This window comes from Coloeus monedula (assembly GCF_965178545.1).
Source record: "Coloeus monedula genome assembly, chromosome: 1".
NCBI lineage: Eukaryota > Metazoa > Chordata > Aves > Passeriformes > Corvidae > Coloeus > Coloeus monedula.
In genome coordinates, this window is record NC_138781.1 from 13,338,194 (window position 1) to 13,352,347 (window position 14,154).

Consider the following 14,154-nt stretch of genomic DNA (forward strand, 5'->3'; position numbering starts at 1 on the left):
AAAAACTCGAGCTTCTTTATTTTGATTGTAAATCATGACTGTCGTGTTTCCAGTCCATATGAAATGTGGAAGGGTTGCCCAAATACTTTACTGAATTTTTGTATGTATTTGCATAGCTTTTTCACATCTCTCTTCTACACTTTGTGATTCCTGAGAGAGATGCTAATAAATAAGATCAAATGAACTAGGTTGGTTCTTAGCTTCAAATCCAACTCCTAATATTTAGATAGAAGAAGATTCTGTTTGTAATATTAAATCTGAACGGTCTTAATAGGAGATTAAGATGCAAATACAGGTTTCTTGTTCCCTGTTTCATAGAAGCTGTTCTAAGTCAAGCTTTGTGCAAACTTCTTTAAAGCTAATTTTTTGACTCAAAGCAGTAAAAATTTTACTTTAGCCAAATATTTTCTTCTTATGTAATTATTTCTGCTTTGTAGAGGTGGAGTATTTTGTTGCTTTTGGTTATATTGTTTTATTCTAAATGTTACTTGTACAATGTTTGTTAAAATACAAAATATTTGTGTTGAGCTTTGCTAAGGTGTATTTAATGGTGAAGTACAATTTAGGCAATACAAATTTTGTATTATTGGACATAAGAAGAGGGGGGAGTCTTTGAAAATTGTCTGACAATGCCTTTATTTACTGTCCAATTTGATCATTGGACCCATGGAGAGAGTTCTCTTAAAATTCTGGCAAGGATTGAGAAAGAAAGAAAAAATTTTTTTGCAATTGCACTCCAAAATACGTGGGTACCTCTGTAACTGGGCCACCTGTTCAGCAGCTTTTTCTGAGACTCCTGGAGCTTCCTGTAAATGTATATTTATCTGAGTAGTGTACAAATACTGGTTTTCATACTGTGCAAGCTTGTGGGTGGAGAAATACTAATTCTTAAAGAGGTCAAAAGTCCTGTTTTTATATTTTCCTCCAATGTGAATCAGAGTTGCCAGACCAAATCAGAATAAGCCAAATTGGTGTGTGTACACACTGTTGGCATTGTGGGGTTTAGGGAGTTTGATCCCACTTTAGGGAAAGATTCTTTGAATCTGCTTAAGTTTTTCTCATTACCAGAGGTAGACCTTAAATTAGGATTCAGTCATCACTTATCTTCTAAAGGAAAATGCTGTCATGAGTTGATCTGCAATGTTTGTATGCGGTGTGATGGACATAAAACCAGTATTTCTTCATTAGGGTGGTAGGATGGTGATAAACTATTGTGAGTAGTTATATGTGTGACTAATTGATGTTCATTTTGTTTTGCAGTTTGAATTATTTTACAGTCAGCATTTTAGTGGAAGGAAGCTTACTTGGTTACATTATCTTTGTACAGGTAAAAATAAGTGCTTTGCTAAACTTATGACCTGACAGTTACTTGCTAAAAGTAACTAACATGGCTAAAATGGCAAAAGACTGGGGAGTTGGAACATTATCTTGTATATAAAGTGAACAGACATATGTTGTGTTATAAATTAATATTTACTACTCAGAGTTTCCAAAATCTGTTTTGTAAACTTACATACCTGTGATTTATTAAATCCAAGTAGAACTGGAGTTGTATGTTCTTAACTGCAAAAAAGCACTGCAGAACTGCTGAGTTACTAACAATTGCCCTGAAATTGTTTCTATAGTATAGATGTCCCTTATATAAATATTAAATAATTTTAGGAATGCATATTATACTATGTTACTCAGGTATGTAAGTATCTACATTAATACATATTTATATTTACTGTAAAGGAATATATGTTGAAAACACCTTAGGAGATATATATTAAATTAGTTTATTTTAGTAAGTGTCAGTCAATCATGTTTTATTTTAAGTGCTTTCAGTATCAGGCTTTAACAACTGAGCACTGCAACATATCACATGGAGGTGAAAACCGTACTAGTATACAACAATGTAATATAATGACAATCTTGTTCTGATAACAGAAGGTTGCTGTTAACTCATGCTCACCTTAACACAGAAAATCTAAATCTGCTTTCAGGCAGATTTCTTCAGTGCTTTTTGTTTTTCATGAGAATTTAAAGAATGTAAGAATATGAAAAAATTTTGATGGACAAGTGTTTTACTTTGTTTTTAAATCTTTCCTTTAAACAACTTTCCTGTTAATCACTATTCTGAAATTCTGTGTAAGCTATTAATGGAAGTTTGTGCGTTGCAATGTGTTGAGGCTACTTGGAATTTCTCTTTTTTTATTATTATAAATTACATTGCACTATTTGTCTAGTATTTGTAGTTAATCAGGGTGGCAGCGTAGTTGTGGGCCACATTGTATATGTGTAAATTCACGACATCAATTGTCATCATTCCATTTCAAGTGTTAAGTACAGACTTGGGTTGAATGTCTGGAAATGTATGAGGAGCTCTAGTAGTTAGGCTTCAGATGACTTTTCAGCACCTTTCATCAGTTTATAAAATACTACTTGTATCATTACAGGTGAAGTAAAAATGAATTATTTGTGCAAACCTTATGTAGCCATGGTCACAACATACCAAATGGCAGTGTTGCTTGCCTTCAACAACAGTGAGACTGTCAGTTACAAGGAGCTTCAGGACAGTACACAAATGAATGAGAAGGAACTGACAAAAACCATCAAATCTCTGCTTGATGTCAAAATGATCAACCATGATTCAGACAAGGTATGCCATAATGATATTAAAAAGTTTCATGTTTTCAGTCTTGTCATTCTCATATTTGTTGAGGACTTTTTTTAATACCATTGTTTACTTTTATTTTTCAAAGCTTTATTTTTGACCCTTGTGAAAAATTGTAAATCCCTATTTGTAAGGGAAGAGACAGGAGGAAGTAGAATGCCTGTCATACAGGCTTTCTGTGCCCATAGCAGCATGGGCTGCTGAAAAGGTAATAATGCAGGGACTGTTTATTCTTTCTGTTGCATTGCTTTCAAAGTTGTACTGAATCATGGAAAGGAGCCTGAGTAGTGATCCTAAAAAAATGTTTGTGGGATTAAGAGACTGAAAGCAACAGCAACCATGTTCTTCCTTGCTGACAGATTACAGGAGAAAGAGAGCAAGGAGGACTTCTGTGAGAGGATTTTTGCTGCAATTTTCCAGACTTACCGTTCCATGTGTTTCATGGAACTCCAGTAATATCTGAGCTTTGTTTGTGGTTAAGGCAATGGTTGATACTTCTTTTTCTGACTCTGTCTCATCCTTCTGTATGGCCTATGTGAAACCTTTTTTCCCATACAGCAAAGGGCACAGACTTTTCTCTGTTAAGTAAGAAACGCTACAGAAGTGCCTGTGCATTCCATACAGACATGAGCTGTGCTTCCAGCTAGCCCAGGAAGCCCACTATTCACACAGTATCAGACAAGAAACTGAGCTAAGCTGTTCAGTTCGCTTACAAGAAGAAATCCAAAGCTGCTCTGATAGCTGCTTTTGTTTTTAACCAGGAAAATTTTAGAAAATGGAAAGTGAGATCACAAGGAAGATCTGATGCTTGGCTGAAGCATAGGACATGCTTCCAATATCTAGAAATGAGCTCAGGTTGGAACAATTGCTGGGAAGATGTCTGTTAAACCATGGGTCAAAAAATCCACTGGGAGCTATTACAGAAAACAGTGAGACTTTTCATAATCTTAGAAAGTTGCCTGTTATTTAAAGGATTTACATTTATTTATGTCTGTTGTATAAGGTTCACCCAGAGTCTTAAAGCTTATGTCATAGAAGAAGGAATAATACAGCTTTCCAACCCTTTTACTTTTTAATGTTTACCACTGCGTTTTCCAGTTCTTCACCTTCCAGACTGTTCAAGCATCTTTACTATTTCTGTTTTCTTTGTACTCAATCCAGCAATGTGATAGCAGATCAGTAGACAGTCTATCAGCTTACTTATTAAATAAGCAAGTGAACTTTAGTAGCTTAAGCAGTGGAATTCAATACACAAACTTCTCTTTACCTGTATCTGAGCCAAACAGAGCAGTACAGTGTATTAAACATTGTAGTTTGCATTTGCTTGTTTGTTCATTTTTTGAACTGGTGTGGGGGAAAGAGCATGAGAAGCTTTGGGCAAAATCTTCATTGGTTTATTAGAATCATGCTTTTTGAGTTCATGCTTAATACACAATTTATTTTGGTTTATATTGAACCATGTCAGCAGAATAATGCTAAAAGTTAATGTTAGCCTATTTTTTGTTAGTTTCTTATTTTTAAAGCTGTTGGTCTTTCCCCTTTCACGTTATGTTTTCTATACTATGCCTGGTATCCTGATTTTTATATATATTGGAACAAAGACTATTTGTTGTAGAATATGAAGTTAGAATTAATATTGGTCTGAGTGCATATTTAGATAAATATTTACAGTGTTTACTAAAATGCTTGTGCTTTAGACAATTTGGCAAGATTCCAAGGTCTCAGAACCCCAGTAACTTTGTTCTGCTGGAAATTGGTAATACTTACAGACTCTTGCCTGGAAATGTCAGAGATCAGTCCAGTCATGCTGTGTTGAATGTAAAGGTGTTTTTACTGCAGGGAAATAAATATATATATATATATGTAGATAAGAATTGAGATTCTGACAGGAAAAAATTAGAAATGTGCAGATAGATGTGCAGTGTAGAAGTTGCAGTTTGTCAGCTGTTTCTGCTGTAACATAACAAAATGCTTAGATGTTTTTCCTTAAATTCTGGAAGACAACTTCTGTAAAAATTGTGAAAGCAGCAGCTCCCCCTTGGGGTCCTGTCATAAATGAATGCAAATCCTACTTTCTTTGCAGGGAGAAAATGACTTTAAATGGAGAGTGTTTGCTACTAAGATGAGCTATCAAAGTATTAAAAGAGAAATTGCTTGTTAACAAAATTCCAGTATGGCAGAGTTCTTCATAGTGTTTTCTGAAATAGACTTAATTTATAGGTTAGTTAAACTAGCTTTAAAAATTAACCTGGTTCAAGTGGCATTTTAGAATTTCCAACTACAAATCTGAAATTTTTTGTACGTATGTAAGTCCCTAACTGTGACTTTTCAAAGTAAATTGTTACTATTTTCTGGTTCCATTCCTGATTTTTAAAAACAATTCTCTATTGCAGGAAGATATAGAGGCAGAGTCTACGTTTTCATTAAATATGAACTTCAGCAGTAAACGAACAAAGTTTAAAATTACCACGTCAATGCAGAAAGACACACCACAGGCAAGTATTCATTGGTGTTTCTAGCCTGAATAGCTTAGAAAGCTTCTTTTTCTAAAATGGAATTTACTGCGTTAGTTTGGTGTAAGCAAATATCAGATTCACTAAGATCTACACAAGAAAGATTGACAAAAGAAATTTTGTAGCTTAAGCAACACACTTTTTTTGTACTTAAAATATAGGCAAGAGAAGATGAAATAGGGAACAAGAAAGTAGAAGAAAAAGATAAACAAAATGTACCAAATGATATTGATGTTTAGTTTATCTCATGAGACTTTTTTGTTGCTGGTGTTTATAAAAGCAACTTATTGGAAGAACAGCAGAACCAATCAACTGTTTTCCCATGTTCTTGTGTCCTTTGGCAACTAAAATCAACTCCTGTGTTGTTTATCTGTGTTCTCAGTGTATCTCCTAAGACACAGGATTTTGTACAGGATAGGTATGTGCAGCCAAACTCAATACAGTATATTCAATTCTGCTTGCTTTTCTCCCTAGAAAAAATGTTGGTTTAGATACCTCTCTCCTACCTTCCTACTGACTTTCATGAAACCTTATATCCTTGATTTATGGTCATACTTTGCTTGGAATTGAACTTCACCTGCATTTTTGTATTAGTTCACCACTTTTAGTAAAGTAAAAAGTATGGATTCAAGATACTTTTATGCAGTGTTTATTGGTCTTACTGTATTTTAAGCATTGCTGTTCATCCTGTATCACAGGAGATGGAGCAGACCAGAAGTGCTGTAGATGAAGACAGGAAAATGTATCTTCAAGCTGCTATAGTCCGTATCATGAAGGCACGTAAAGTGCTGCGACATAATGCTCTTATTCAGGAGGTAAGGAAAGTCCTTCTCTTGAGCTTGATTTCATGAAAATCTTCAGGATAGTAGGGTAAAACATCAGACTACAAAACTCAACCATGTGGAAACCAGTACTCCAGTGAAATTAGTGAGAATTTCCCTGGGGCCTACTTTGAATTGCAGTACTGGAGCTCTAGCTGGGATCCCTCAATCGTGTAAATGTGTCTTAGCACTAAAGCATTAAGTTCTTGCTCTTTCCTGTTAGCTGGTTCGATGCCAAGAGATGTTGTATCCTGTAAAAATTATTGCCTGAACTATGGGTTCAGTTGAAAACCTGAATAGGGATATTCTAGTGTGGAATTTCCACAGAAGTACTTAGCCAATTTTGTGCTCTAATCATTATTTTATTACAACTCATGGCTTAAATTTTAAAAGTTGTCTGAGTATGGAGACATGCACTTTTTAATCTTCCTTTTCCACAAAGTGGTACAGCTCTCTAGATTTTTTAGATTCCAGATTAATGATCTGTGAACTGTCACAGGCTGGCTGGGAAGGAAGTGCTGTTTCTTTTAGTTTTTCTCCCACTTTCCCATCTGCTGGTTGCTTGCCTAATTGTATTTCTCATTTCAGCCTAACACTTGCTCCTTCCAACCAGTTCCCAGTTTTACATGTCTCAACCTTCCAAAGTGTTCTTTCTTCAGTTTAATTCATTCTTGTGTCTCTGAGCCTTGCTGGATGGCCTCAGAGCAGACTGGTGGGAGGGGGAATAAAGGTTCTTGCTTTATTCAACCATTTTGAGCATAGAGGTGAAGAAACGCTAAGTAATTTGAGGTAGGGAGGAAACAGTTTACCACACCCACCACTTAATTTTTATTTATTAAAAAAAAAAAAAAAAGACAGCAACAGGGAGTTTGTAAGCCCAGAAGATGCAGTGTGAGGCCTCTTAAAGGTTTTGGATATTGAAGAAGTGTTTATACACAAATAGTCTGAAAGTAAGCTTAATTTAAGAAATCTGATTTTGAATATCTAAAAGATGAGGCAGCATAGGTCCTGATTCTTCTCAAAATCTTTATTTGGTTTCCCATTATTTAAATCATCCATGCAATTATGATGAAATCATGTAAGAATTTGTAATTAAAACTAGAAAGTGATAGGCAATCCCTTTCATCTTTGAAAATACTTCTTTCTGCCTACTGTCAAATTATTAGAAAAGTTTCTTAAAATATACTTTTCTTTACACCAGTTTATAAGGGTGAAATAGAATACAGATTTTTATGTTTTGACAAATCCTTTCTGGTTGTTTCTTCCTTTCTGTAACGGAAGGGCCACTTACCTTATCTGCCCTTGCTGTGTTTTGTTCTTGCAGTGCTATTGCAGAATAGTAACATTAGGACCTTTTTTCTTCAGCTTTGCAAGAAAGGTGGATATTTTGATGGTTACTCAGTTAAAAACGAAATAGAGAGTAAAGTTGTGATATTGTTACTAATGCTGGTTCCATTGTTACTTCTATCATTCTGGTTATATTCTTATATGTCATGTAACAATTAAAATTTGCTGTTTGACTTCTTGAGTAAGAATGAATCTTTCTGAAAGGAGTCTGTTTACTATGAATAGTTAATATTTTCTCACCTTGTTAATATTTTTTTCTTAGCTATAGTAATATATACTGTTATATATACTGTTAGAGAGATATTTGAGAGACTCCTAACCCTAATGTAGTTAGCTCTAACACTTGGACTACAGCACCACACATTTCATTCTGGGTAAGGTGTCCAAGAAAATATTCCAGGTCCTTGGTAGACCTGTATATGTCAGCATGTGGTCTTTGTGGAATTGTTAATTGTGTTAGCTACGCCCTGATTATTTCAATTCTAGCTCAATGTTGCAGTAGCCTGCAGGATGAGGTAGCTTTTCCCATAAAATAAGTAAGTCTGGAAGAGTAGGAGAGAGGAGTCATTCCCAGAAAATTTTTATTCTGACCATCAGGTATTTCTTCTTACATGTACTGTCTTTGGGAAAAAAAAAAACCACCACCAACAAAAACCCATACCAATACAAAATTCTCTCTTTTGTTCTCTTTGTCTTAAGTAAATACTTGAAGTGTGGTGATGACAATCAGCTTCATTGGAGGGCTAAGTTAGGTGAAATCTGAGCAGATCTCTTAGCTTGTTAGCACCCAGTTTCTCCTCACTTGTTACTGCTGTGGAACATACCAGACCCTTGGCTGTTAGCCCAACAAAATTCACTCTTTTGAGCTTTTTGTTTGCTTTGCTGGGTGAGTTCCACCTGGTGAGTTCTGTTGGCTCACAGAGGGCCCCAGCAAACTTTAGAGCTGGGACAAAGCCAGCCATGAAAAGTTGTAAAGAAAACAGGATATTCAGCTGAAATAAAAATAATTTTCTTTACAGAAGAAATTAAAAACTACAGGCAAAATATATTGTGCCGCTTGAGTAGTAAGATCTTTTGTTTGAAAAATTTTCCAACTTAAAGATTTGCACGTTCTGTTATTACACACATTTTCCTCCCCTTCTCTACAAGAAAATGAGTAAAACTGAGAACTACTAAGAGAAATCTAAAGTTTTGCCTGCAGTGGCAATTTCTTCCACAATGCAAATATAGATTTGTTTTTACAATAAATAACTTCTTACTGCACATATTAAAAAGTTCCAGCATAGCCAGATGGAACTCACTAAATTGTAGGTCTGTCTTCAGTGACTGAAGAGAGGTTCATCCTGATTGTCTCCAGTTGTATAGGAAAGGAGGTTAGTGGTAGGGGAACTCCACTGTGGTGGTAGTGAAGAAATGTGTTAATATTAGATAAATTTTTAACATGGATATTTGTCTTCATTTGTACTGTGACAAATGAAGCAAGCAAGAGGAATGAAGAGATCTGCAGCCAAAGCAACCAGTGAACTGAGCAGTCAGTTTCAGTGTCTTGACACTAATGCATAGAGATGCTTTCTTTGTTGTTATAAATTAACTATTCCAGGGTTATTTAATTCTGGTTTTAAATGAAAAATATACTGAATTTGCCCTAAAACCTTTAGCAAATATTTAGATGACATTTATAACAGTGAAAAATAAAAGTAACACAAAAACTGTGTCTTTCTTTTTTTCAGGTAATTAGCCAATCAAGAGCTAGGTTTAACCCAAGTATCAGCATGATTAAGAAGTGTATTGAAGTCCTGATAGACAAACAGTACATAGAGCGAAGCCAGGCCTCTGCAGATGAATACAGTTATGTAGCATGATGTTGCTGTCCTGCAGGTATGATTGTAAGGAGATCATTGCTGTCACTGTTTGGTGTGTTCCTGTGGGACGAGGCAGGCCTGTGCCTCCATAATTGGTCACTTGGCAGCCCCTGTTTTTCTGCTGTTTACAACATCACCAGTGCCATGTCATGAGCGTCAATGAAAATGCCTATAGATATTTCAAGCTCATGTCATTACGACATTTCTTAAAACTTTACTAAAAGAATGAGTGAAGTATTGCTGAAATGTGGAGAATTGGTTGGGTACCATGCTTTTTTTTTCCCCCCTCCCCTTTCACGTTTGCAGTTGATGTTTTTTAATGTATCTTAAGACAAAGTAAAAAAAAAAATCACACAAAAAACCTAAATATTGTAATATGACAGATAACCTAATAATTGTATCTACATTAAAATGTAAAAAAATGACGAACATGATACTGCTGCTTGTCAAATAAAAAAATAAAGTTATATAATGTGTCTGGAATGATTGTAGAGCTGGATATAGCATTAATGTCTGTAAATATTATTCAGGCCAGAAGAGTAGAAATAATGTTACATGTTTCGGTTTTGGATAACCTCAGAAGTAGGTCTGACATAACAACTAATTTATATAAAACTGAATACCAGGTATGTCATGTTTGATGTGATTATAAAAAGTATTTATGGTTAAGTGCACATCTTGTTTTCTTGAGATTAGGCTAATTTACATTCTCAGTGCCTGAAGGCCTCCCCTGTGTCTGTTAATCCCACACTGCAGGAATAGTTACAAGAGAAAATAAACTGACGTTTGAGGGAATTTAAGTGGTGTAGTTCACAAACAGTTAGGAATAGTTATCATGAACATCAAAGATAGAGTTCAATGGCTTGTGAAACCACCTTCTTAATGGAAAAGCATACAGCAGACTGGTAACTGAAAAATGTTTTTTCTCCACTGTATTAGGTAGAAACACTACATGGATGGGTATCTATGTTTGTTTCCACATAAACTCATACTGCTTGTTTCTTGTTTTCCTGCCTGACTCCTATGGTTGTTTTTATCATGTTTTGTTTTCCTCTGCCCCAATTAGATTTCCAGCTGTTGGGGTGAGACAAGAAATCCACAGGCTATTTCATGTCCTGTGTTGTTCATCAGGGTTGGCATGGTGACTGTTCACTCTCAAACAAGCAAACTATAATTTTAAAAGGTATTAATTCTACCCCTGGAAGTGAATGGAATTTAAGAGCATTGAGAGTTTGAACGCACTGAATGCCTGCTGCAGAAAAGAGCTTCCTCATGGCTATGCCTGCAATTATGATTGACAGGATAAATATTAAGTTTAAATGTTCTATTTTTGCCAGATTTATTTGTGTGCATATAAAAATACATATGTAGATATTTACTATTTGCAATATTTTTTTAGATTGTGTAGTATCACCTACTAAAAATCCATACATCAAGAACTAATTTTAAAGAAAAAAAACCTTTGGAGGGAGCTTTTTACTTCTCTTTTCTTTTTCTAGTCCTTCACTAGAAAGAAAGGTTTCTCTCCAACTCTCAGATTGTTGCTGTCTCTTATTTCTTAAGTGGTATTGCATTCATATGCTATCTAGAGGATATAGGAAACTTTCTATGGTTAACTAGGAAATGCATCAAGAAGTGGTGCTATGTTTTTCTGATGTGAATTTTGCTAAGGATGAATAAAGGGCAATAAACAATAAAGGACAGTAAATATTCCTTCCATATTTATGGTGTTTTATCCCACTACACTAAGATCTAGATTTTTTTACATGGATTTATGTCTTAAAGAAGTGAGGTTTTTTAACTGATTGTAATATGGTGCAGTAAATCATTGTCTCAAGTGTTAGTTTAGATTTGTCTCTGTGTGGTGGGAGACAGCACAGGTACTTATACTGTCACCAGGTGTAGTAAACAGGAGGTACATCAGCATAGATTTTGACTGACTTTAATCTATTTCTGTGTGGAGCATTTCTGTGCTTTATAAAAAAAATTAATTCAATACATCTTAGGACAAAAAAGCGGGGCAATATTCTATTGCATAATACAAAAAAGGGGAAAAATACTGCCTGAATGCTGAATTATCAGATCCTTTCTCCAGAAAACAAACTAACACTGACACCAAAGTGTCTGGAAACAAATGTGGTTTATCTTGTACCTTGTATTTGAGTCAACAGATCTTAAGCTTGTTTATAAAAGGGTTAATAAAAGCTTTATTTAAATATAGATTGCCAAAATTTTAAGGCTGAGTTTGAAGAAGTCTTGACCAATTTATTTTCAGAATCATATCATAGACAACACAAGAAGTTCACTGTTCTAGCCCAAATGTGCAAAGTTTTAGCATTACCTTATCTCTGAATTTTTGTATACCTAAACCATCAAAAGTAGTATTTTGGGTTTTAGATAAGCATGCTGCTGAGTTGAGACATGTTTAGTGAGTTAAAAATATTAATCTATTGCAGTGCAGTTGGCATCCCCAGACACACAAACTCAGTGTTTTCAATGCCTCTTAGGAAATGTGGTTATAGCTGGGAAACATTTTGAATTCTTCTTTATAAATCACACCTTCTCCATCAGGAAGAAGGTAGTGCAAAATTCAGACCCCTGTAGCTGGGTTATGTCACTGAAATCATTGCTGGCACACAGAGATGCAGTTTATAGTGTAGAACTTCAGCCTGGCAACCAATACCTCTGGCAAGTGTAGGTTGAAAATATAAAGTGCTAATGGGTATTAACATGAGGGGCAAATTGTAAAAAGAGAAGATAGCTAAAAATGCCATAGTTTTAATATTTTACTAGAACAAGCTGGTGTAACTGTACTGCTTTTTTTGTTTGTTTGTCATAAGCCCTTTGACATGTATGACCTGCTGGTATATAGGAAGCCATACAGCTGAGTCTGGAAACAATGGTTTCATACATCTCACATATCCCTAATATCAAAATGCACTTTACCTCTGGTATTGAGCACTACTGATCATTCTTATACTAACTGAAAAGGTATTTCTGTGATGTTTTAATTTGTCTTGAGATTGATTGTCTAGTTCTAGGAAAGAAAAGTATGTACCTGCATTTTAGTGTGTTCATACACACAAGGCAGTCAGAGCTATGAAAGGTATTTAATCTCCATAACATAAACTGTTTGCAAAGCAGAGAGTATCATTACTTTCAATGAGTACATCACCTTTCCAAAAAGCAGAGTACAAAATTGTTCAATGGAGAAATAAATTTTATAAACTGGTGTCTTTCAGTTATGCTTAGAAAGACATGTCTTATCCTTTAAAAAGTTGACTTTAAAAACAAGTGCTGCAACACAGTATTGATTATTGAGTATAAATTCTTTGTACCCTAGGACAAATATTTTAGGACCGTCCTTGCTTTTTACAAACATGGTAAGTACTTAGAGTTAATTAATCTAGGATATCACGATACATGCTTTATTTTTCAAAGCCTGCTTTTATTTCTCACACCTAAAGTCCTTTCCACCTTTTGTGTTTCCCCACAAATTACTTCCACCATTCATGTCTACACTCTTTTTAGGACCCCTGTGACTGAAAGCTGAGTGGTGATTTAAGCAAAACTGAAATACTCACGTTTGGTTGTTTTGGCTGGAGTAGCAAGCAGCTGACATTAACACCATCATAAGTTCTTCCTTCTCAGCTGGGGAAAGTGCTGGGCACATGCATTACTAGTCTGCTACAGTATCAGGTACAAACTACACTTGAACCACGGGTGAACTTGGTGTACGTGAACCCTTTTCTAGAGCTTCTGAATTAGCTGGAAATCCCTGGTATTTTACAGAGGAGTGCTATACCAGCTTTGTGTGTCCTTCCTTCCACTCTTCCACTGAGATAAATAAAATCACACACTGGTGTTCTGTAAAATTTGCTCTCAAAATCTTTGATGTAGTTGTATACACGTATACATTGTATACCATGAACAGAAAATCATGTATTTTAGGACTACAGAAAGTAATGTACGACAGAACACTTGCCAATGTCTGTTAGCCACTGGCAAAGTTGACAAAGGCATCAGTTCTTTCAGTCTGACTCTTATCCAACCAAAGATTCGATACATTAGTGTTTACAGGAGCAATGGATGCATAAGGAGATTGTTACGCATGTTGCCATCTTAAAGAGGCCTTGTTCTTAACATAATCACTGAATGGCAAACGCTGTAATTATCACCTTTTCATGGAAGCTGGTGCTTCTGATGTGTGTCAGAGGCTTTTTCCAGCAGCTGAGATCAGTAGCAGCGTAGCTGTCAACAGTTAGTAAAGAGGACTGATGTGAGGGCAGTCTTGAAACTTGGCAGGTTGCTGTTGCCCGTCTTTTAACGTTGGTTATATAATTTATAACCTACTAGATGTATATGATAAAAAGTGCAGTACTTCTCTGGTAGTATTTCACATTATATTGGACAGTTTCAGTTGAGTTTCAAAAGATGTACTTGGTCTGTTTTCTTAAAAACTCTATGCATGGATCCATTTTCCTTTCTTCTTTCCAGTCACCAGCTCAATAGAATTTGTGGTCATCAAAACCTGAGTTTGAGAGAATAAAAAAAAAAATGTCTGAAACTCGTGATACTGTGTACTCATCTCTATATTTGAAGCCAGTTAAGGATGTTTTATGGCATTTGCCTCCTTCAGAGTGGTGAGATACATGGAGTGAGGTACTGCCTGGAGCTAATCCAGAGGAAGCTGTCGTTGGAAGGGTGTGAACGATCTGCTGATCCTTATGCTTTGGAAGTTAATGTAGCGCACAGAATCCAGCACATCACATGCTCTCTTCAGGGTTTGTTCTCTTTTAAAGAGAGGCGAAAGCTTTGATGCCAGTGGGCGTTCAAGAAACGTAAGACTTGGCCTTTTTTGAGTCTGTCTTCATTCTTTCCTTGACCGCAAGAGTGCCCCAGTCTGAATCAATAAGGCAAGCAGGGCCTGTCACCTCTTGGATTTGCACAAACTT

At 35.6% G+C, this 14,154-nt stretch overlaps 1 protein-coding gene across 5 annotated transcripts in view; it reads left to right on the top strand.

The window, feature by feature from the left end:
• Nucleotides 1–10,481, top strand: part of CUL2 (cullin 2) — a 43,293-nt gene extending 32,812 nt beyond the window's left edge. For 2 of the 5 annotated variants that reach the window (XM_082303395.1, XM_082303393.1), the window contains exons 18-22: nucleotides 1,261–1,327; nucleotides 2,439–2,641; nucleotides 5,050–5,151; nucleotides 5,868–5,984; nucleotides 9,068–10,480. In XM_082303395.1, coding sequence (XP_082159521.1) covers nucleotides 1,261–1,327; nucleotides 2,439–2,641; nucleotides 5,050–5,151; nucleotides 5,868–5,984; nucleotides 9,068–9,199 — 621 coding nt within the window. In that variant the 3' untranslated portion in view covers nucleotides 9,200–10,480. Of the gene's footprint in view, nucleotides 1–1,260; nucleotides 1,328–2,438; nucleotides 2,642–5,049; nucleotides 5,152–5,867; nucleotides 5,985–9,067 lie in introns of all 5 variants that reach the window. The other 3 variants (XM_082303394.1, XM_082303392.1, XM_082303396.1) reach the window with 3 other exon arrangements.
• Nucleotides 10,482–14,154: the final 3,673 nt, after the last annotated feature.